The following is a 23,504-nucleotide window of genomic DNA, read 5'->3' as shown; positions in this document are numbered from 1 at the left end:
CATGAAATGGCTCTGTGAAAATGTACTTGTAGGTACCGTGGTGCCTTGAGCAGGTATAATGATTACCATGGTAATTATCACTAAACATAGAATCCAGCTGAGGCTGTTGGGATGAATGATGAGGATGTGAAATACTGTGATTCTTATAAAACTGAATTTTTTTCATAGAGTTTGGTTGGTGAATTGAACATTTCCGAGGTAGTTGGGATTGTGCTGGGGGAATTTTTACTCATGACCTCTTGAACTGTATGTCTACAGCGCTGGCTTCAGCTCTGCAGGTAGCAGCTGTGCACCACTTTCACCACTTTTCGTTATTGATCTGTGTTTTCAGAGTGTTGCATCAGGATCTGTTCAGTGTCAAAACGTCTGAAGAATGAGGAATAAAACCTAAAAGACGAAGAAACTGTGCTTTAAGGGGATTGTTTTCATTTTCTCTCTGTCTGGTATTGTCATTGTTTTCTTCTTGTCTTTATCTCTACAGAGCCTGCGTTATCCTGGGTGTGATTTTCATCCTGTCCTCCTTGTGCATTCTGGGTAAGGCCATCCACGACCTGGCCACCAAGCTGCTACCTGAAGTGGTAAGAAATCACTGACCACCAACACAAAACCCACATTAATATACACATGCCGTCACAGAGCAGATTTGAGTTGTGGACTTATCACACAACTTAAAACACTCGATAAGACTGGATTAGAGTTTACTACCACATGTTATTTCCTTGCATGGCATCATACAGTATATGACAGGGTGCAGAAAAAGGCTCTGACCGCAGTGCAGGGGTCAGACGTTGATTCATGTTGGAGATGGAAGAGCTTTGGATTAAAGCATCCACCATATGGGACAGATTATGTTATCCATTTAACACTCAGGGAAAAAAAAACCCAAAACACATTAATATTAACTGTAGTGCACTGACAGCTGTATTACTGTCAGCTGAACAGTCACTTTACAGGTTTGTCCATGTCACTGACCTCAGGCTGTAGAATTTAAGCCAAAATTTGGTGCATAATCAGATTTTTGGGTGGAATTTGTGGGTGTTTTTAAAGCTTGGCCAGATAGTAACAACCGCTTTGTCCAGCCAGGACTCGTCTGCTCGTCTGTAATACCACCAGTCTGCCAGAGAGGAGGATTTCACTCAGAGCCTAAAAAAGCTGCTGACTTCGTGCCTGCATCTAGTAATATCTCTTCAAAATCTGAGTGTACTTCTTAGCATCCCAGACAAACAACATGCAGACAGCTATTGCAGTTATTTACATGATTCACATGCAGATGCAGATGTAACGTGGCTGTCCCCGTCTTGCCATTTTGAACTGGCAGTAGACCTGATAAGACGGCATTTTTCAGCTTTGGCTGTCACATGGCGCTGGTCACTGGAGGGTTGGCGGTTCAGGCCTGGCTCTGACCAAGCAGGAAGGAGGAGAGGGCTGCAAGCCTTCGGAGCCGTTTCTGAACAGATGGAAGGTCTCGGCTCTGGCACCGTGTCTCCAGGCGAAAGAAATCTAAAATCAAGTCGAGATGATTTGGTTTTAATTTAATTTTATGCTGAGGCTGCAGGAGGGAGTCTTCGCAGACTTGCAGTTGGGAAATTAGTTTTTAATTAGTTTATATCTGTTTGTACTGTATGAATGACTTCTGTTGGATGCTGTGGGGTCATGCAGGTCATGCAGATTCAACACAAGGAGGTTGTGAAGTTGTATCTTTGCTCTTGTTGTGTCGACTGCTGTCACATTGTTGGAAACTACTGTTGTAGCAGTAATCAATATTTATGATTTTGAAAAGACCTTAATAGATTCATCAGACATGTATCCTTAAGATAAGCCCTTTATTCCTCATGATTTAGTTCAAATGAAAGAAGAGTTAGAAAGGATGGAGAAAAGTTCATGATAACACTGGCAGAAAAAAGCTTACTTTTAAATCTGGAATTTTTTCTATTTTATATTATAATCTCACAGAATATTAGAGTTATTTTCTCATAAATTTACCATTTTAATCTCAGAAAATGTCAGAGTTTTTTTCTTGTAAATTTAAGACTTTAATGTTGGAATTTCTGAGTTTTTCCTCAGACTATCACGCCCCTCTCCCTGGCTCTGCAATTCTTTTTTTACTTACAGTGGTCCTAATACGCTGTTGTAACAATCACATTTAAAATTTTGAAAAAAAAAAAAAATCCCCATGTGTTATTTATTAAGAGATTTTATCATATTTAATTGACAGTGACCAAACAGCCGACAAATGCAGCTAAATCCTTTCAAACCAGTCAGAAAAGCACAGAGAGAAAATACAGAAATTAAACACATCTGTTCTAACTGTGTGTGTTTATCTACAACCTCATCACTCATAGTAAGAAGCTGAGTGATCAGTTTGTGTGTTAGACTCACCCGGAGGGAAACTCAGTGTGCATCAGTGTTAAAAAAAAACAATAAAAAACATCTGAAATCCAAGTGGAAGACATAACAACAACATTGTGTGAGATGCTTTAAGTTTCCCCAGACAAACAATTCAGCTTTTGTGATGAACAATCCAGAAGCAAGTGGGTCAGTAAACATGAAAACATGAAAACAAGAAAAATTATTCTACACACAAAAACCTGATATTAAAAGTCAACACCAGAGCAGGTTTGTGTGTGTGAAAGAGGTGTAACAGCGTCGTCGTTGCTGCTGGATGAAGAATCTCATGTATCTCAGGTGTGAAGACTGAGGAGCGTTCACACTTCCTGAAATAGCTTTATCACCTGGTTGCTTGGCAATAGTCATCTCCGAAGAAACGCTGTCAAGGATCTGAGCGTAATGGTGATAATGACTAAATATGGGAACATTATGCTTTGGTTAGCTAAATTACTGAATAGATATTATTGCTGCTCGGGCTAGTTTTTGTTTTTGCTCTGTTTTTAGCATCAAATACATGAGTGAGCTGTAGCCACAAGGTCTTAAAAGCTAAGTACCTGAACTGTATCACACCACAGCATCCTATGCATAAAAACCAGCCCCATAGAAGAAGTAAATTTAACACATATATTTGAAAAAAAAAAATTTTTTAGTCACATTTCAAGGAAAAAAAGCTAAAATTGAACTTTAAATGTAGCCTAGATTTAAATATCACCAAATTAAAACAGGTTGCACAGACTGTAGATAAAGATGGACGTCGCCTCAGTGATGTCACTCCTAGGTTTTGAAGCTCAGAGTGGGCTGCTCCGCCACGTCATCTTGGCTGTGCCTGACTCCGCCTAACTCCCGGCTAATCCAATGTAATAATAATAATGAAGATGTTTCTCAGTCAGACGAACCTGCTCTGCTGCTGCTAATTCTGAAACACATATTTCTCCATGTGTGCGTGAATAAATACAACAAACCTCCAACATTTACAAATCATAAGTAAGTTTAATATGTTTTATTTTTGTATGTAGTAATGAGTAATGGCGTGTTAATCTTTATCATAACACATCGGGAAATTGGAGTGAATGTGATAATTGTGTGTTGTTGGTGGTGAGTTAGAGGAAAGACCAAGATTACGCCTCAATACCATTGATTGATTTGGGGTTTAGCGTATAGACCATGAAAACCTCAACTCATCTGCATAGCTGGGTTCACTTTAATCATATTTTTCTTATTCTTGGATCAGCTGCAGAACAAAAATATACCATGTCGAGAAATGCACATTTCAACTGCTTTAAATAGCCTCTGTAACTCACTCAGGCTCGACATTCAATTAGTTTTTCGGATCCTGTATTGATTTATCGGCCCAACTGTGTTTTCCATCTTTTCATCTGTGGCTGCAGCGAGGCAGAGACGGGCCTGACAGACAGCGAGCACCAAGGCGTAAACAAAGGCAGAGTGTGGGATCAGTGAGGCAGACAGATTGTGTTTTTCTGAGCCGACCTGCTGCTCTTCTCTCACACAGGCAGTTTATACCAAACTGCTTTCTGGTGCATCATAGTTGGAGATATATATAGCTTGTGTATACCTCACAGCCTTCCTCAGGCTGCCGATGTTGGAAATAAGGTGTATTTTCTTTTCCTCCTAGCTATGAAATCTTAATAAGGTAAGCAGCTGCTTAGGTGTGTGGTGGTGGGACAGAGGGGGAGGGGAGTAGAGGATGTTTGGTTTTTGACACCTGACTGTTCCTGCTCCGTTAATCCTCTGAGCCCAATTAATGTCACTGAACATCCAAAACGGAGCTTTGCTATTCATACAGGCATTTCAACAATTGGTTTGTGAAAACCTTTTAACTCCCAGCAGGGTTTTTCAGATTTTAATTTAATTTGAAGGGCTGTGGTGAGAGAACCTCACATCCCCTGGGTTTATGAAAGACACGCAAAGGACACTGGGAAAAAAAAAACCTTAAAATACATGAAGACAAGACATTTTTTTCTTCAATAATCAGTTTATGTAAAGTCTTATTTTCCCAAAATTAGTTGAAAAATTATTTCAACCCGTTTTGAATTCAGTTCATCTGATTTCAGTTACAGTATTTTCTCATATCAAGTTTAAGCAGGTTGTGTCTCATTTCTTTAATCCCTACAAAATACAAAAACGTAAAACAAGTTGTGGTTGCGCTGTTTCCCTCTGCTACCACTCTTTATTCTAAGCTAAGCTAACCGTGCTGTTATATTTGATGTATGTTCATGGCAGTGGTATTGATCTTCTCATCGGTCTCTCGACAAGAACAACAGCGTTTTGCAAAATGTCTTTTCCTGTAAGAATCAGGTTTTCTTCAGACAGATTCAGGTTTTTCTACCCTTCCTGTTATTTTACCTGTAGTTTTGTGCAATGAAGCTGCTGCTGAAATGTATTTGTACCACTCGACCTGAACATTCAGACCAGATAATACCACTGTCATTTCATTTTTATCCATTTTACCCTTGAAAAACCTAGAATTCATTTCTGGCCCAGTCGGACTTCTCACATCCAGGTAATTGTAGATGATGCGTGTCTGGACGTACCTGACTTCTCCACCTCGAAACAGCAGAACAGTTAGTCCCGTCCTCATATTCTGCACAGGGATCTGGTTGTCAAATGTAAATGTCAAGCACAGTGTTCACATTCTGGGCAGGGTCTGTTTGTCATGAGCCCTGTCTCTTGTTGTCTTGTGTGTGTGTGTGTGTGTGTGTGTGTGTGTGTGTGTGTGTGTGTGTGTGCGTGCGTGCGTGCATTTCCCTCCCCCCATGGGCTAAAATGCCAGCCCACCCGCTCTGAATCTTGATCAGAAGGTCACTGAGGGGACTCCCCATGATAACAGACTCAGAGTCACAGTGTGTCATCTGTCATTTGAGCTGTGTGGAAGTAGAACTTTTCACAATAACTAAATAAGAGATGATCCATGCGTAGGAGTCTGTATGAGATGAAATGTGCACCATCCGATCTGATTATTGAGTTTTGAGGAATATAATATCCAGACACCATGCAGCCCGATGTACTGTCAATCATCAAATACAGATGTCTTTAATTCATTCTGACATCTTATTTGTCGATTTTGTTGTTGATAATGTTGAGTTGCTGTTAGTGCAAATGAAATCCCTCTCAGGTTGAGCGTTCAGTATTCCTAAACTGCTTTAACTGTGAAGCAGCTGCAGGACGTGTTTAGTTTGCATTAAGAGACAACAGCGACAAACCAAACAAAATCAAAACACAGACACATAGAAGAACAGATTCAATCCGACATGAGAGCTATAAAAATTACAGTTACACAAGCGTTTTATATCTTAATGATGATGATCAAACATTCAGGACTGCACTGAAAGCAGGGTTTGTCTTTATTTGTTTTTATTTGACGGGGAGACATTCACCATCTGTCTCTTGACTCTCTTTCCTTTTAATTTTTCCTGTTGCTAACCAGCTATCCATTTTGATGCTCCGGTTGTTGCCATGGATATAATCTGTTAGCGCGCAATCAGACTGAGATAGCAAACAAGGCTATGATGTGGTCTGGCGGCAACAACATAAAAGTTGCTACCATTGGCTTATCAATGACAAAACAAAACAATGAAACATTTTTAATGTTTCTAAAATCATTTCATTTAAAAACATTATATATATATATATATATATATATATTTTTTTTTTACAAAGATTGCACTGTTTTGCCAATGATTTGTTGGCCCACTTGCAATAGCTTTGCAGCCCACCAGTGGGCCCCGGTCCACAGGTTGGGAACCACTGTTATTATTAAAAGCGCATTCACTCATCTTTAATTCCTTCAATAAAAGGATCTCACATGATCCAATAAGCTTTCCCTAATTTTTGGCTCCGACACACTGACACGATTTATAGCCAAAAGAACCATATCTATGACTTCTGACTGCTAACTTTGACTAAAACTTATTTTCCACTGGCCATGTGGATGTTTGTACACGACCTGCTGCCAAACAAATCTGAATCATCGGCGCCCCATGTGACCACTCCTGGATCCATTACTGAACAGCTCCTGACCAGCTAACGGCACAACAGCCTCCAATTTATCACTTAAAATTCAAATTATGAATATATCCCATTTGAAAAATATGCATCTATCTTGGCTGTAATTAAATATTTGCCATTGTTGCTGAAGAATGTGTTCAATATTTTTTAGACTTTATTTCAGAGCTGAGTCACAGCACTGACTCAGGTCTGTGCAGCATGCCGAGGTTTGCTCTCCATCTCCTCTTTGATGTCTGCGAGTTCGCTAAATGAGCTTTTCATGGCTCCAAGGCCATAGTGCAATATTAATGCTGCCGCAGAGGCTCTCAGTGCTCTGCAGCTCCCTTTCTCTTCTCTCGCCCCTTCCCTGCTCCTCCTCCATCCATCCTTTGTGCGTTTTCATTTTCAGTATTTAACTGCAATTGTTTCCAGTCAGACTCACAATAGGTGCTACAACAAAGTAATGTTCACATTTTAAACCAGAGGAACACATCAGGAAGAGGCAGAGCATATGCAACCCCAGACCGATCAAGAAAAGAGAATTGCTGTGGGGAGCAATGGAAAAAGGAAAACATTATTTGGTTTAATATGATAAACGATAGTGTTTTGACAGGGAGATGAGAAACTTCATCAATTAAATGGAGATTAGAGGAGGTTGCATTACACCATTTGTGAATGAGCTGTGGAGGAGGGACCTGCAGTATTGAGCTGTGGTTGTGGTGTGTGGACCAGCTGTCTCAGGATGTAACTGTGGTCTTGTCAACAATGATGGAGAATCTGTAGATGGCAGGATGTTGTGTTTTATTTGAAGCGTCGATCTCCATAAGAAGATATATTGGTGGTTTTAAGAACCAAAAACCACCTCAGTGTAGTTTTACATCTCCTCTCTCAGGCTTCTCTCTGGAGCTCTAGTAACAACAGGTCAGTGAGCCAATCAGAAGAGGATCTGAGCCTTTCTTCTGATTTGCTGACTGTTTTCTGAGTGATCAAATAAAAATATAGCAGATTTCAGGTAAAGACTCAGAGAAACCAAATACTGCAAAGTGAGACAGTGGGTCCAGGTGGGCGGGGCTTGGAGTGTGGCTGAGAGCACTGTCGCTTTGTTGCGACATCACAAAGTTACAGAAGTCCTGAGGGCTGGATTTAAGGCTCAGTTTCTGAATACAGGCTGTGTGCATTTCTCTTGCACTGAGGCTTTGATACTTTCACAGTATTAATACAGAACCTAGACCTGCTTTATAATAATAAAAAAAACATGGAAATCTCACTTCATACTATATTAGACCTTTAATATAACCCAACTGAAAACCACATTGCTAAAAACTTAAGATACTTTATCATGTTGTATTTGCATCACTAAAAAGAGATTAATCTGTACCGCAGCCTGAATGTAGCCTGAGAGGCAAAACCCAGGGCAAAAACATCACTGAATAACTTGCAGCTGCTGTGAGCTCATAGTTATAATAGAAGGTGACCTAGATGTATCTGTCTGCCTGTTTTTTTATCAACTCTTTTCTTCTTTCATCTGGATACTGACAGCTTCAGAGTCTACAGAGAGAAAATCAAGTAGAAAAGTAAAAAAAAGTTTCAAACAGGTATACTTCAGTTTGACTTTTTATTAACGCCTTGAACATAATTACTGCCAACATGCAAACAGTTGAGTCTCAAAGTTGTGTGGGTGAACCCGTGATGACCTAGAATTGGCTGGACAAACCATGACTCTCACGTCTCTGTCCATTTTTCTGTCTCTCTCAGGACGACTTCCTTTTCAGCGTGTCCATCGTCAGCGGCTTGGTGTGTATCATCCTGGCTGTGATCAAGTTCATGCTTGGGAAGGTGCTCACCAGCCGAGCCCTTATCACAGATGGTAGGTGTCCACACGCGCTTAAACACAGAGGGCTTCCAGGTCGTTGTACCTCCAGATCAAGACCATCATCTTCAAAGTTGTGCAGCGTTTGAACTATTTCTAACAAGTAGCTTGTTTTTTTTTCTCAGATATGTGTAACAGCATTAAAGTGTGACTTCCCCTGTGACACATTATTTGTATTAAAGCACAAACTTGCTCAGGTTTCATTCACGCTCACAGATCTGGTCGTCTCTCTGATTCATCAGCTAAACGGGGGCGTGGTCAGTTGCATTTTGGTTTAACAAGACGACCTCTCAGTAGCTGACGGACATCACAGGCATTTCAGGAATCTGTCACCCCTCTAGTCTATCTGTACACCCCAGCAGTCAATATCACATGTCCCCTGGACTCTTAGCGGGTGTCTGAGGGAAGCCTGAAAACAACGAGGGCTGAATTCCAACACCGAGCCTTCAAAACCCTCCTCAGCTGACTTTAAGATGTTTTTCAAAAGACTGCATCGAGTGTTTGTTTTTCTTTTTCCAGGATTTAACTCACTGGTGGGGGGGATCATGGGGTTCTCCATCCTCATCAGCGCTGAAGTGTTCAAGCATGAACCCAAGGTGTGGTACCTGGACGGGACAATAGGTGTCCTCATAGGCCTCATCATCCTCGCCTACGGAGTCAAGTAAGTTCTTATAATGAGGTAGCTTAAGTATTTATTACAGGTATATTCTTCATGAAGCATTATTTACATATAGTATTTAAATGTCTGGTATGAAGGCAGTGTTTCCAAATGATGTAACTGTGTGTTAATTAAACTACGCTGCCATTTAAGACTGGTCTTTCTGTTTAAAGAGATAATGTATCCCATGACAGAAATAAAGGTTATACAATATATGGAAAGTAGAATCCTGAAGTTACCTCTTAGGAGGAGGTTTTTAATTTGAGTCTGAATTTGCAATCATACCTGCTGATGAACTGAGATTTTTTTTTACCTTGAGCAACAGCCAAAACCTTAAATGAAACTATGCCTGCAGGGTCTCAGTAAGTCAGGATGGGATTCACAGGTGTAATCTTTTTTAGACCGAAGGGGACAAAGTGTTTTTCCTTTCTAAAAAGCCTCTTCTTCTTCCTCTGCAGGCTGCTGCTGGACATGGTCCCACGGATCCGACAAACCAGGAACTACGAGCGTTTTGAGTGACGGGCCACAGAGGACAAGAGGGAGAAGAGGAGGGTTAAGGAGGGATGGATGGGGAGGGGGGGGCTGACTGACTGACAGGAGTGGGACGGGGATTACAGTCCCCACAGTCACTCCTCAGACAATCATGTTCAGTCCTCGGGGTGCCAGTGGAGGCTACATTGACCTGAGGATCCAGGCGGATGGAAAACTCTTGGCACCTTTTAAATGTTTTACAATTTGCTGTAAATATAATATCATGTCATGTCTTTTAACAGTGAGCGAGCCAGTCCGTTCCTTCATGCCTCCATATTAAAACATGAGGGTAAAAGATCTGAGCTGTGAAAAGAAAATGACGAAATAGGACAAAGACAAGCAGGACTGCAGTGAACCGGAGACGCACGGACCCCGAGAGTCCATAACTCCATAAAAGCAACAGATTTCTGTACAGCAAGCTGACGTACAATACCTCAGTTACACCTCATCGCCCTGTAAAAAAACACAGCAGTTTATTTTTCCCATGGTTCCTAGAGGCCTTTGCTCAGCTGTGCTATAAAATGTTGCAGATAGCAGGTTGAAGTGATTGATGTAGCTGATGTAGCAGTGGAGCATTAATGGTGTTTTACCCTTTTTATGACTAGAGAGGGGATATATCAATACAAGGCCCATTTGGCAAAGGGAACAGGCACATAAGCACACACACACACACACAGAGAGAGAGAGACGTGATTTGCTGTTTACAATATTTATCTAGACTTGTGGGAGCAGGAAAGATTAGAGTGGCTGCCGTTTCAGTCGCCAGCTTACACTGCTGGAGGATAGAAATCATTATTTTTGGCATTCAGTCCCAAACGCGGTCATGACCCGACTCTACCTCCAGTTCACTGTAAATGTAACATTAGAAAAACGGCCCGGACTAGCTGTGTTTGCTCCAGGCTGCCGCCCTCCTTCTGTTTGAAAGGAAACTCAAGAATGTGTTTATTAACGAGTTGCGCCATCTACTGACCAGTACAGGTGAACAGGCACTGAACAAAAACATAGACGCAACACTTGTGTTTTTGCTTCCATTTTTCACGAGTTGAAATGAAACATCTAAAACTTTTTCTAAGCACACAAGAGGCTTCTTTCTTTCACATTTTGTTCACAAATGTGCTTCAGCCTGTGTTAGTGAGATCATCATCCACCTGACAGGTGAAGCACATCAGGATGCTGATTACACAGAGTCATTACTGCACAGGTGGGACCTGGGCTGCCCACTTTAAAAAAATGTGCAGTTTTATGTTGAAAAAAAGACATTTATTAGGTACTGAAGTGTGTGATTTGGGCTACAGGTGTGCATTTTTTTTTTTTTTTCAGTATCAGGTGTGACCACATCTCCTTTGATCAGGTTGTTGATTGCTGCAGCGCTCTGTGCAAAGTTGCTGGATTTTGGCAGGAAGTGGAACATGCTGTCGTGCGTGTCTGGTGACCACGCAGCTCATGTACAAACTGGGATGTTTTAAGTTTGCGGGAGTTGTGCACGTCACGCTGCAACATGAGGCGGATGACTGGGCCTCGGGATACCCTCAAGGTATGTGGTGTGTGTGCGTCTTTTGTGTGCTTTCTTTCAACTCATGAGAAATGTGTTGCGTTTATATTTTTGTTCAGCGTATTTGTATTTTTTTTATTTTTTTGGTGCATAAGATAAAAGGAAAAGTCCTGCACACCTTCAGCTATTAGAGATACGACTTTGACAGGCATCAAATTCACAACACGAAACAAAAACACAGTCACCACAGCAGTAACTGGTGGAAATGAGACAAACAAAAACTATACTGGCTACGGCCCAGTTAAACTCCAGTTTCAGTCCAGTTTGACCAATCGATTTTGCAGCCATTGTTTAGTGGGTTTACCAAGCTGACCTGTGATCAGATCACTCAGGCCAGAACAGGGCCTTAGTTCCAGTGGAAAAAGAGCATAAAGTCCATTTAAGTCTTGTATATGGTCACTGACTTTTATCATATCTGTATTATTATATCTGTAACAAACTCAGAGCTGACAGTGTGCAAGATTTCCCATTTTCTTTTGCATAATTTCATTTTATCTGTCTATCAAGTGACAACACTTACTTTAGCTTTCAGTACATGCTACGAAATATTTCAATATACTGTGAAGGATTCCACTCTCCAGCAGTTTCAGTGGTCAGGTTATTGATAAGGTGCTGACCTGCTGTGGAGCTAATCAGAAACGTGTACCCACTGTCCTGTTGTGAGGTTTACACTGGAGCATGGCAACTGTTGACTTAACTAAAACAGGGAGTAGTGGCATTGTGAAACTTTATTTGTATGTGATACCTGTTTGCTGATCACATTAGTCAAGCTGGGTGCAGCACACAGGCTGCAGTGGTTTTGGACAACTGTCAAGTCGATATCAATATCTTTTCAATACTGTTTCAAAAGTCAATATGTGTCCTTGCTGCTCTGGAGCTTGTGTTTGTTCTGGGATTTTAAATGGCAACTCCTAATTCTTCTGGTATGTTGACATGGGAAGTAATTACATGGCACCAAAGCTTAGTCATGTTAATCATTCACAGATTAATTTATGACTCTAGACGACAGCCTTTTTCTACAAGGTATTATGATTTAGTTCTTGTCTTATATTACTTTCCTCCAGTTCCAGCTGCAGCTCATTGGCAGAGAAACTGTTGTGATATGTGAAATGCCTAAAAATGACCTTTTTATTTGTAGATAGGGAAAAAAAAACAACACCACAGAGAATCACAAGTGTATAGAAGCCCCTTACTGCTACCAAAAGAGAAAAATGTGAAAATTTAATCATGATAAAAATAAAAAATACTCATGGTACATCAAAATTTTGACAAACTAAATTAAATTAATAGCAATTTTGATTTTTAAAACTAAAAACTTTTTTTTTTTCATTTGGCAGAAAGGGGTTTCTATACATAGATGCATTTAGAAAAATTAAAGTTTCAGAGGCTTTTCATAGACACCAGGTAATCACATAAAATGAGCACCTTTTGATCCTCCCTTTTTTTTTTTTTTTTAATATGCCTGTGTTGAGATTTTTTTTTTTTTTTTTTTAAACCCTGAAATTGAGTTTCAAACAGGAAGGCAATGTGGGAGAATACCTGAGAGTCACTACAGCTATTTTAAATTTTCACCTCCTCAGTTTAAACTCCAAAGCCTTAATCTTACTGATCAGTGTTTGGCGGCTGTGGAACATGAATGTAATTATCAGGCAGAGTTTCAGCTGTCAGGGGTTTGATGGTCACAGATTACAGGGGGTGGAAGGAAGGATGTTCTCATTCTTAGTAATCATGTTTTCCTGTAACTGAATGTACACACTGTGCTGTGAGCCTACTTTATATGAAACAAATATGTGACAGTGCTGTTTTTGATTTGATCAAATTTATGTTTTTTTTTTTTTTTTTTTTTTTTTAATACAATAGTGGTATTTTTAGCAGCATTTGGAGTCACATTTGTGTCAAAAATCACAAAGAAAAATATTTTTTGGAAACGCACAGATTATGGTTTATGAAGAAATTATCATTAACAATTCTGTTTATTGTCAATAATATGATTATAATGTCTCTATAAAATATAATTTACAAGGTTGAGATAAACATTTGTTGTGCTGAAGATGCTTTGAATTGAGGCACAAATGTGACTCCATCAGCTCAGTTTTGTATGACTTTATGAAATATAAAAACAAGTTGGACATGTGTATATCCACTCCCACACGATCTCACACTGTGGGATTCGAGCTGCTCCTTGACCCGTGCTGACTGTACTTCTCTGTGCCGGTGTAAATACTGAATCTATAGTGCTGTGATGTAAAACAAGTGTAAAACCAGAGACAGAGTCTTTTGTCACAGAAAAAAGGTTTATTTAAAAATAAAGTTATATCCCTCTTATTCATCAAGGACTGTGAAAACAAAAAAAAAATGTCAATGCGTTATTCTCTTCTCATTGCTTGGACCACAGTCATCACCACTCTGGTGTTTCAGACACTAGACTGAAAAACAAAGATTGATGCATGTTTGTACGACTGTAAGAAGCAGTTTTTTTTTGTTTTTTGTTTTTTTCTTTACACTGGAGACATTTGATGCTGAGGTTAACAAAGACAAATAGATATGGTGGAGAAATCCTGTTCTGCACAACCTTTCAGACTGAGCTGATTTCTCTTGAAACCAAACCGCTGATGATCTAATGAGCATGCTTTGAATAAGCCTGACCAACAGAAAGGAAATAAGGCTTTTATTGCAACAAAACAGGTTTACTGTTCTTTAAATTAAGATGAGTCGGTGGAAGTTTGAAAATGTTGCTTGTATTTTACTTAACCATAAATCTTTGAAGTCAAGAATCACTGACTATTCGCTGACATGTAATGACACCAAATCCTATTAAAAGACCAACACCAACAATGAACTGATCCTACCATGTATTATCTGTGCCACAGCTCCACTGGTGTCCAAAAACTATTAAACACATATTAATAAGACACATCTTTGCAATAAGTGTCATGTTTGGTCACTGTAACACACACAGGCACCATACATCATCATTCTGGCCAAGACTGAATGTATTAATCCACAGCTGAAAATAGTCCCCAACAAATGTGGCTTTTACTCCTGTCTCAATAATGTTTGATTAAAACAACAGTGACCAGCTGTTTGGGAAATTACAGAACATTTTTAAAAAATGAACTCAAGATTAAAATCTTCAGAGGGAACCAATGGGCCTGACAGCTGTAAATCCTGAGAAACAACCTGACACATTGTTGGTTTTGGTCTTTTCATGGAATCTGCTGACAATAACAAAAATATCCAGACGGTCATCCTTACTCTATAAAAGAAAAGATAACACCAGTGTCGTTTCTGTCTGGACTGTACCAGCGCTTTGCCTTTGAAGAACCTGAAACCACTTTTATATTTGTCACAGCCACTTGCAGGAAGTCACACGTGGAAAAGAGAGAAAACAGATTGCTGTGTGTAATCAGTTTAAGGTAAAACAATCAAAACATATTTACAATACGTATGTTTTACATTAATCTGATTACACCAAAACAGGAGTTGATACCGTTTGAAGACGATCCTAACTGCAAAACAGGACGCCAATTCTTGTGTTTACATGGATGTTTCTGAAATCCTGTCATCGCTGGATTTGGGGAATTAAATTCCTATAAAACATAAATACACTGAAAACATTAGCTGCACTGACAATTAACACTGATATTGTCCTTCCTTACAATTCACTGACGGTTAGATGGTTAACAGTGTACAGCCAATCAGTATATGTTTTGTCTTGAACCCAAACCTGAACAGCTTCACTGAATTGAATAAATTAGGTTTGGACAGATTATATTTTCTCATTTAACATGTAGAAATTGTGCATTAAATAATGTAAGAAAAACAACATAAAATATTTCATTTAAAATGAAAATTATCTTAATTCATCCGAACAATAAAACAGATTTAGGAGAGGATGCGTCAGATAAAGTTGTGTGTGTGTGTGTGTGTGTGTGTGTGTGTGTGTGTGTGTGTGTGTGTGTGTGTGTGTGTGTGTGTGTGTGTGTGTGTGTGTGTGTGTGTGTGTGTGTGTGTGTGTGTTTTCAGGTTAACATGTTGAATTGTTTGAAGTGACCCCTGACACACCACAGCAGACTGTCGGGCTGAAGCAGCTCACCGATAGTCCAGCAGAAGCAGAACCAAACTTAACCATGAAAAGGCACATCATGTTCTTTGAAACACTAACTTGGCGGCAGATCTTGGACCTGTTTAAAACAAGTTAAAAAAATAAAAATAAAAATTTGGAAACATAAGAACAGTCTGAGCTGACACAGTGAGGAAGAAGAGGTGGTAGCTGGACGGTGCCTTTCAGTTAGAAATAACTCGTGTGCAAACAGAAAAACTGATTAGAAATCAAAGCACAAAGTGTATGAAGCTTTCACAATAAAAGAGGCGCATTTGTCCACTTCTGTTCAGCTAAGATCATTCCCAACTGTTGTGTTTAAATGTTTAAAACCAAATTTGATACATGTCTTTAATTTCAAAAGCATTAAACTAGGTCCAGTAAGACTTTAAACTATTAGGTCCAGCTCAGATATGGATTTACATTTGTACCTAAATTCAAAGCAAATATTTTTTTGCAGGCACAAACTACATTTTTAAGTTAAATGCTATTATTCACATAAGCTCACAATACATATGTTTGCCGTCTCTCAGATTCCTTCTCAAACCCACAGGCACTAAATCCTTCACCAAAATATAATTTATGTCCTTGCAAAATGTCCTGATTTGTGCTCAGAATTTAGGCACAAACATAACTCCATGTTAAGGAATACCGCTTATTTCCCTCAAGTTAAATATATAATTTTACCTTTTGCTTTAGATGGAGAGGATTTTTTTCTTAAAGCTGAACAGAAGCAGACAAAGCCCTCCCCACTCGGTCATACACTTTCAGATAAGCACGCTTTTTTTTTTTGTTGCTTTTTTTAAATTACTCTCCATAAATAAAAATCTATAAAAGGAAAAAAGAGACACCCTCCTATAAATAAAAAAACAAAGATTTCCAGCAAAACGGAGATAAAGATCTGTATACAAAATAAATAAAAAAGAAACCATTATGAACAATATACAGTGTTACTAATATCATGTTAAACCTCTGCAAATAGGTAAACGTAGTGCATTGTTTTCATTCACCACAAAGAACTATGAATTTCATTTTTGTCTTAATTTTTTTTTTTCTTTGCAAATCTGCAGGCAAATTAAGATCTAACGATTATCCAAAGAAAACGAGGAGATGCAAGGTTGTGCGTTGCAGGAACGCTTCGTTGGCATGTTTTTGTTGCTTACAGTTTTGCTTGAAAGGATTTACAGCTGTTGTCTGGCAGATGTGAAATGAGTGTGGCTCTGTGTGTGTGTGTGTGTAGTTTTTAACTTCATCTACATAAAGACGCAGACAAACATCTGCAGAAGGTTTTCCTGTTTCTCTGCCGGCTGTGGAGTCTTTGGAAAACGGCTTCTTGTTAAGGCTGTCTAAGCCCGTGCTGCGATGCATCTGGGTGTTGCCGCTGCTACTGACGACGGTCTATCACCTACAGCACAACGTCACGACATCCTACGACACGGCGACTCCCGTACACGACAGCTTTAGCTACAGAGAATGAGCCTGCACCCCTCGGTGTGTGCGTCGTACCGGATGGCGCGCTACCAAACAGCAACATTTATCCGCTTCTCTACTGGCCTTTTAAAGAAACACACACTCAGTCGTCTTTACAACTTCAAATAAAAAAACATCTCGTTCAGAACAAGTGTGCAACTGAAACGTATGAAAATCAAGGAACCGTTGACTGATCCACAATTGGACTTTGCTGCGTCAGGGAGGAATGAAGTCTGCTTTACGTCTGGAGTATGTGTCAGGAAATGATAAAACTTCCAGAATAAAAATCTAGATAATCTATGTTACATGTCCGCTCTCATCACGTTTGTCCGGAAGAGAGGAACGAGTTGGTTACAGTGTAAAACTGGTTTCGTCTTTAGCCACCATCTGTTTGGACCCCGCTCCCCTGTGTGTGTGTGTGTGTGTGTGTGTGTGTGTGTGTGTGTGTGTGTGTGTGTGTGTGTGTGTGTGTGTGTGTGTGTGTGTGTGTGTGTGTGTGTGTGTGTGTGTGGTGGGGATGTGGGCCTTCAGCCATGCCAGTCCAGTGTAAACCTACCTAAAGAATAAACAGTTTCAGATTTGAGCAGGGGAGGTGGGGAGGAGGGTGGGGATGGGTGTTGGAGCAGGGGAGGGGTGGGACGGGGCTGGGACTGTCAATCAAAAGGGGCGTTTGAGTCTCCTTGGTGCCTTGCTGCCCTGGTGAACCTGGAGACAAGCAGGCAGCCAGTCAGTGACACGTGCAGTCCACAGAGGTGGCAGCGGAGAGCTCGTCTGCAGCTCGTTCAGACTGGATTCGACTCCCTTTGTTGATTCAAGTAATTTCCCTCCACTTCCAGGACCAGTAGCGCCACCGCTGGTGAATCTGAGGGTTGACGGATGCTTGGGTTGGCTGCTTCTTTTCCAGCAGCCGGAGGAAAACAATAAATATGAAGAACAGTCTCATGAATGTTTGTCCACAAAGGAGTCTGGTGTGTGGGTGTGTGTGGGTGTGTGTGGGGGTGTGTGTGTGTGTGTGTGTGTGTGTGTTTGACAGCTGCATAACCGTGATGCCCTGGAGTGTGTGTCTGTCTCTCAAACACACTCACACACTTTATAAACTGCTTCCGACTTCACTTAATCCCATCCAGCCACGCCCTCAAGCCACCGAAACCTCGCCCAGTTCTGTGTCCGCGCCCCGCCTGCTCCCGTCAGCCTGGGTGTGGGTGCTATAGGCAGTCTTTGCACAGCGCCACCTGGCCCTTCATGTAGTCACGGCAGGGGCAGATGCGCCGCAGCGACTGGTGGGCGCCGGCGCAGCTGAACAGCAGCAGGTCGGACTGGAAGATGCAGTGGTGGCGAGTGTCGCTGTAGGCCGGGACCACCGTGTCGGCGCTGGACTCCACCGTCTGACAGTCCACGCCGAACCTGAGAGACACACGGAGAGAGATTCAGTTTCCTTTGTTCATGAATGTTTGAATTTGAAGAGAAGTGAACACACACACCCAGCTGAAGTGATGTTGTTCAGCCTTGACCCATTTAATCCAGTAAACAAACTGGGCCCTCCAGTGGCAAAGGTGTGATACTGCAGTTGACAGCAGCTCCATGAATGAAGCTGACTCACAGGATGTCAAACCTGTGCTGTGCTGCCGCCTGATGGACACTTTTAAAATAACAGCAACTGGGAGAAAGTGTGTGTCTGCTCATATGTATGTAATGTGTGTGTGGGTGTGTGTCCCACCTGGCCAGGTCCCTGTCCTTGTTGAGGTGTTGGAAGAAGGAGGGTTCACAGATGAGCTGCTCCTCCTGACACACCTGCTTACAGGAGCGACCGGGCTCGGCCAGCTTGACCTGCAGAGCGCTGAGAGGAGGCCACATCACCTGACCGTGGCAGAAGTCCTGACAACACAACAGGACGTCACACAACAGGAGCACAGTCCGACACAGCGGAGAGCAACAGCTTGTACAAAACAAAAACTACCTCTTCGTGTTACTGGGAATTTCTTAAAAATCATTAATTAAAAATCATTAATGCAAAACTCGTTTTAACAATTGCTGCGAATACCTCAAACTCATGTACATTTAATAAGAAAGAGGAGTCATTAATACAGTTATTTTGTAATAACTGAATTTTCACTCATTATATTTAAAAGAATATTTAGATGATTACAGTTAAATAACAATTTAAGTCTTCCCACCATCACCTAGTATTCTTTATATTTTTATCTCCATTATTACTATAATTAAAATCTAATAATAATGATAATGTATTGACTCTATTTTGAAATTTGTTCTGATGTGATCTTTAGTTAAAGCTGTGATTTCTGTCCTGTTTGTACTTCAGTTACAACCTGAAGCTCTAATTTCAGTCTCTTTTTAAATAATTTATCACCGAACCTTTGCAGAAAATCATCAGAACAAATCTTCAATGTGTTGACAAGGTTATTACTTTATGCCAGCGACTCGAGCAGCTGAGATTTTTGGCTTTTACATCTCAGTTAAACTCGTCTGACATGTTGAACTGATGACGTGACGATGACAGTTAAAGTCATAATTTTCTTTCTTTCCTTAAATAGCGTCTCAGTAGAATTGAACAGAGTCTGGTTTGTCACTAAGATGATGATGAGTCAGGTGGTACCTGGTTCTCAATGAAGGCGTTGACTCTCTGCAGCATCCCCTCGCAGGTGAACTCGTAGGGCAGGTAGGGCTCAATCTGATCACACAGACGCAGAACACAGAGTCGTCACAGAAGCATCAGGATCAGGATATTTGCACAACCAGCAAACCACTGTGTGTGTGTGTGTGTGTCTGAACGGAGCCAGGTAGAGCTCATTTCTGTGTGTGTGTGTGTGTGAGAGAGAGAGAGCGCTCAGCTGGGTGAAATATTAGCCTGCTGTCTGCTCTTTGTACCACTGTCTTTCGAGCCCCATCGACCTCCACACACTCTGACTTTCAAAGGGAAAACTTCAAACCCCACAGACAACTGAAATCTTTGTTGATGCACTAAGTCACTCGCTGCTTTCTCATTGTCTGTGTCTGTGTGTGTGTGTGTGTGTGTGTGTGTGTGTGTGTGTGTGTGGAGAAGATGAGGAGGAGGGAGGGAGGGAGGGAGGGAGTGCGAGCCAAGCCGGAGCCTGGTATGCTGCAGCTCGCCACGGATCACAAAGCATATGAGGCTCCGCAGGCTCGTCCTGTGAACGCAGCCGTTGTTCCGACCCGCTCGGCAGAGCGCAACACAACACGCAGGTTTTAAATATGCATGGAAGGCGGAACAGGATCTCTCTGTCTTTCCCCTGTGCTTTCACTCATCCTCTGTCTCTTGTTTTTGGACATTAGGATATCCAGTTCTAATACATTTGATGTTCTAGTTGAAGTTCTAGCTTCATTGTGAGGATTTGTTGCGTTTTGGGTTTTTTTTTTTTTGGTTTTTTTTTTTTTAACATGTGATAGTAAACTGAATAATCTTTAGGAGATTCTCACAGTCAGATTAGATAAACTGATTAACTGAGAAAGTAGTCAGATTAATCAATAGTGAGAATAGTCATTAGCCTTAAAGCTGCACAGTATATATTTATTTATTTATGTATAAATGAATCAATGTGAGTGTATATCTGCTGGGACGCATTGATTTCATGAACAGCCAACATTAATCATTTATATGATGATTGTGTCCTTCACTTGTTATTGGTGTCATGAATTTATTTATTATTTCTAACTTGTCTGGTTTCTGGCTTCTTCACCACCTCTTTACATCGTGTATTTGAGCTCTGTTACTCTGCATCACAGTTGAAACAATCAGTTGATTAAGTGATTAGTTGATTGAAAAAGTAAAAAAATAACAGAAATGAACTTTTGTAAAGATTTGCTGTTTGTTGTTTTCAGTGATAGAGAACTGAATATGTTTGGAGATTTGGACTTTGATGGACGTTTTTAACTATTTTCTGATATTTTATAGATCAGCAGACTAATCAATAATGTAAATAACCATTAGTTTCAGACCTAATTTGCATTATTATTGTGTAGGGTCCTAAAGTGAGGATATCCAAGAAGAAATCAGAACAGAAACTGCAGCATTTTTTTCACAGACTGAACTGACAGAGCTCTTCCACTGAATGTTTCTACATCTTTTTTTCAGGTGTGTGTTCATCTGTCTTTTCCTGTGTTTACCTTCTGACTGAGGATGGAGCGGATAGCCTTCTCCACCTCGGCAGAATTATCGATATCCACCGTCCACACGTGGGGCTGACCGATGTACACCTCAGCATAGGGATGTTGAGAGGTCAGCTGCAGAGAGGAAAAACAAACACACCTTTTAAAAGTCATATCTTCAGCAAAACAGTCGTAAAAACAGAGTAAAAACATCAGAGTGCGTCTCAACAGGTTTGCCCTCTTGCTCCTCCTCCTCCTCCTCCTCCTCCTCCCACCTCTCTCAGAGTCGGTTTGCCCTTGAAGAAGTCGGTGTTCTTGCTGCTCTTTGGTGGGTTGAATTTGGGGTTGAGGAAGGCACAGCCGTTGGCGATGGCCTCAAGGGGAGCGGGACCCTCGTAGGGGAAGGACAGACCCACAAACAGCTGCAGCAGAGAGAGAACATCAAGAACAAGTAGATCAATGAGACTTCACATCGCTAAAAGACACATTTATACATCATCTGTGAAACAAGTACCTCATATCAATGGTCTCTTCTTCCTTTTTCCTGCTTTTCTAAACATTTGCTTTGGCTCTGGTTGGCTGACCCTCTTATCATTGGCTGCTTGCAATGTCAAAGTCATTTAAGCATAACACAAATAAAGGCAGGATGATACGGATATCCACATCGACTGACTAGCTCAAGCAGCTCAAGCTCCAGATGAAGACAGTCATGAATGAAACAATAACACTGCTGCTAATGTCAGTCCAGCTCAGTCCATGTTCAGCACAACCACTGCAGACAGGAAGGAGGCAGCATGTGCCGGTTTACAGCCTCTCAAATACCCAGAATAACACAGACGGCAGTGGAAGGGAGGAAAGTTCAGTGGCTGTGTGGAGGAGTTTCTGTTGTTTGCTGATAGCAGCAGTTGGACTTTGTTGAAACAGATCTCCTGTGCCGTGCTATCAACACAAAATACAGTTGAGGCAGCGCTTTTTCTGTATAAAGCAAGGAGGGGGAAAACAAGGAGAAGGATATGAAGACACCGCTGTGGTGGTTGCTCCTCCCACAGGCTCGTGAAGAGCATCAACAGCAAACAACTATGTTGGGGGGCAATCTAGGCAAGTGGCTTATTCAGTCGAGGGCCAGAGTCTGTGTGCGACAATGGCTAGTCTGTGTGTGTTTTCACTGGCCAGTGTGTTTATCTGCCCATAGAAAGTCTGACAAATGAACAATGATTCTTTAACACACAGAGCAGTGTTGTACCATGATGTGAATCATCAGACTCGGGCTCTCAATTACGCTCTTTTACCTCCTCTGAGAGTCTAAGTGAAGGGTTTCTACAGCCTTGTTAACAGCAGACCTCTGCCAGCAGGTGGCAGCAAAGCACACTTCATCCTCTATGTGTGTGTGTGTGTGTGTGTGTGTGTGTGTGTGTGTGTGTGTGTGTGTGTGTGTGTGTGTGTGTGTGTGTGTGTGTGTGTGTGTGTGTGCAAAAGCTCCTCACTGCTGGGAAACAGTTGACCACTATTTATAGGGAGAGAGGATGAGGAGGAGACACAGTGAAGGGCTCAGAGGTAGAAAGGAATGAATGAAGCCTGAGACTCGAACAGATTTAAAAGCAGAAATCGATCAGAATCATGATCTTTACCTGAAAGCTCCTGATCAGTCTGCATTAAAGTCGTTTTACATATTCACGTTCATGTACAAGGCCGAGTGCTGTGCATCAAGGACATCCTGCTTCTAAGACCCAGTGCTGCCGATCAGAGCTGCTGCTCTATTGATTTGTACCTCTGTAGTGTAAATATAGATCCTGATTCTTCCCCACAGCCAAGTGCAGTAACACCCAGGAGGGAGGATGAAATACTAGGCCGCGTCAATTAAATCTTATTCAGGATTAACACGTGTCTCAAATGTGCAAAAACAGCTCCTCTTCTATAAATCAAGCAGTATATAAAACTTTAAGATATTCAATTTACTGTCATACAGGACAAAACAGAGAATCATCAGATTTTAGAAGCAAGAACAAGTAAAAAAAAAAAAAGTATGAAATGATGATCTAAATTATTATCTTTTTTTTTTTGTTGCAGCTTTGATTATAAGTAAAAATATTCATTATGCAAATTCACCTCTTTCAGTACCCCCAAGATCCTTTTTTATTTTTTGTGCGCAAGATACTAACTTGTGCATAAAAATTCCCACTGTATGGTGGCTCTGCACAGCTCCAACATGAGCAGGTCTCTGCAGCCACATAATTAAAAACTCTTGTGTGGATATGCAGAAGTTTTAATCTATAAAACTGCATCATATTTTATAAGTTGTTTGTTTTGTGTGTGAACTAAAAAGAGAGTAAAAAGTGCAATAGCCTCAATGAAATATAGTGTAGTAGAAGAATAAAGTAGCTTGAATTGGAAACGCTCAAGTAAAGTGCCACAATACTGTATGCAAGTAAATGCACTTAGTTACTTTCTGCTGCAGGAAATTTAAGACTTAAGTTCAGCAGTTTGCTTCTTTCACTAAATGTTACTGTGCCAATGCGTTTAGTGGAAGCAGCTGCTCCTGCAGGGCTCACAACAACGAGCCAGACTCCCGAACCTCGCTGAGGCAAGGTAATCTCAGTCAGATAAGCAGCTTCAGCTGTGTATGTCTGTGTGTGTGTGTGTGTAAAGGGAAAACCATTCCTCATGCAGGCAGATCATGGCGATAAATACAGTAGATATATCAGCATCAGCATGGACCCAATCTGGTCAAGAGAGGGGATTAAAATCTTTCTTAAATCTGACAAATCTGATATGATCACTGTTGGTCCCAGAGCTCTCAACAAAA

The 23,504-nt window shown here is 40.9% G+C and overlaps 2 protein-coding genes across 7 annotated transcripts in view; one reads left to right on the top strand and one right to left on the bottom strand.

The window, feature by feature from the left end:
* LOC139609421 (transmembrane protein 163a) overlaps positions 1-20,792 on the top strand; it is a 34,743-nt gene extending 13,951 nt beyond the window's left edge. The window contains exons 5-10 of one of the 4 annotated variants that reach the window (XR_011685226.1): positions 482-578; positions 8,149-8,260; positions 8,783-8,924; positions 9,380-10,653; positions 10,773-10,986; positions 18,302-18,591. Coding sequence is in view for 1 of the 4 variants with exons in the window: in XM_071463958.1 (XP_071320059.1) it covers positions 482-578; positions 8,149-8,260; positions 8,783-8,924; positions 9,380-9,440 (412 nt within the window). In the remaining 3 variants the exon portion in view is untranslated. Of the gene's footprint in view, positions 1-481; positions 579-8,148; positions 8,261-8,782; positions 8,925-9,379; positions 13,511-18,301; positions 18,592-20,687 lie in introns of those variants that run through there. The other 3 variants (XR_011685225.1, XR_011685224.1, XM_071463958.1) reach the window with 3 other exon arrangements.
* The window catches only part of mgat5 (alpha-1,6-mannosylglycoprotein 6-beta-N-acetylglucosaminyltransferase), an 88,889-nt gene continuing 80,299 nt past the window's right edge, over positions 14,915-23,504 (bottom strand). For all 3 annotated transcript variants that reach the window (XM_071463949.1, XM_071463950.1, XM_071463951.1), the window contains exons 13-17: positions 20,977-21,123; positions 20,720-20,836; positions 19,191-19,265; positions 18,294-18,451; positions 14,915-17,980 (exon numbers count right to left, since the gene is read on the bottom strand). In XM_071463949.1, the coding sequence (XP_071320050.1) occupies positions 17,782-17,980; positions 18,294-18,451; positions 19,191-19,265; positions 20,720-20,836; positions 20,977-21,123 (696 nt within the window). In that variant the 3' untranslated portion in view covers positions 14,915-17,781. The remainder of the gene's footprint in view (positions 17,981-18,293; positions 18,452-19,190; positions 19,266-20,719; positions 20,837-20,976; positions 21,124-23,504) is intronic.

Source organism: Trachinotus anak, unplaced genomic scaffold (genome assembly GCF_046630095.1).
Source record: "Trachinotus anak isolate AG129_WGS33_773 ecotype Australia unplaced genomic scaffold, CSIRO_AGI_Tana_v1 ptg000026l, whole genome shotgun sequence".
Lineage (NCBI taxonomy): Eukaryota > Metazoa > Chordata > Actinopteri > Carangiformes > Carangidae > Trachinotus > Trachinotus anak.
The sequence above is the reverse complement of the archived record's forward strand: the minus strand, read 5'-3'. Positions and strand labels throughout refer to the sequence as shown.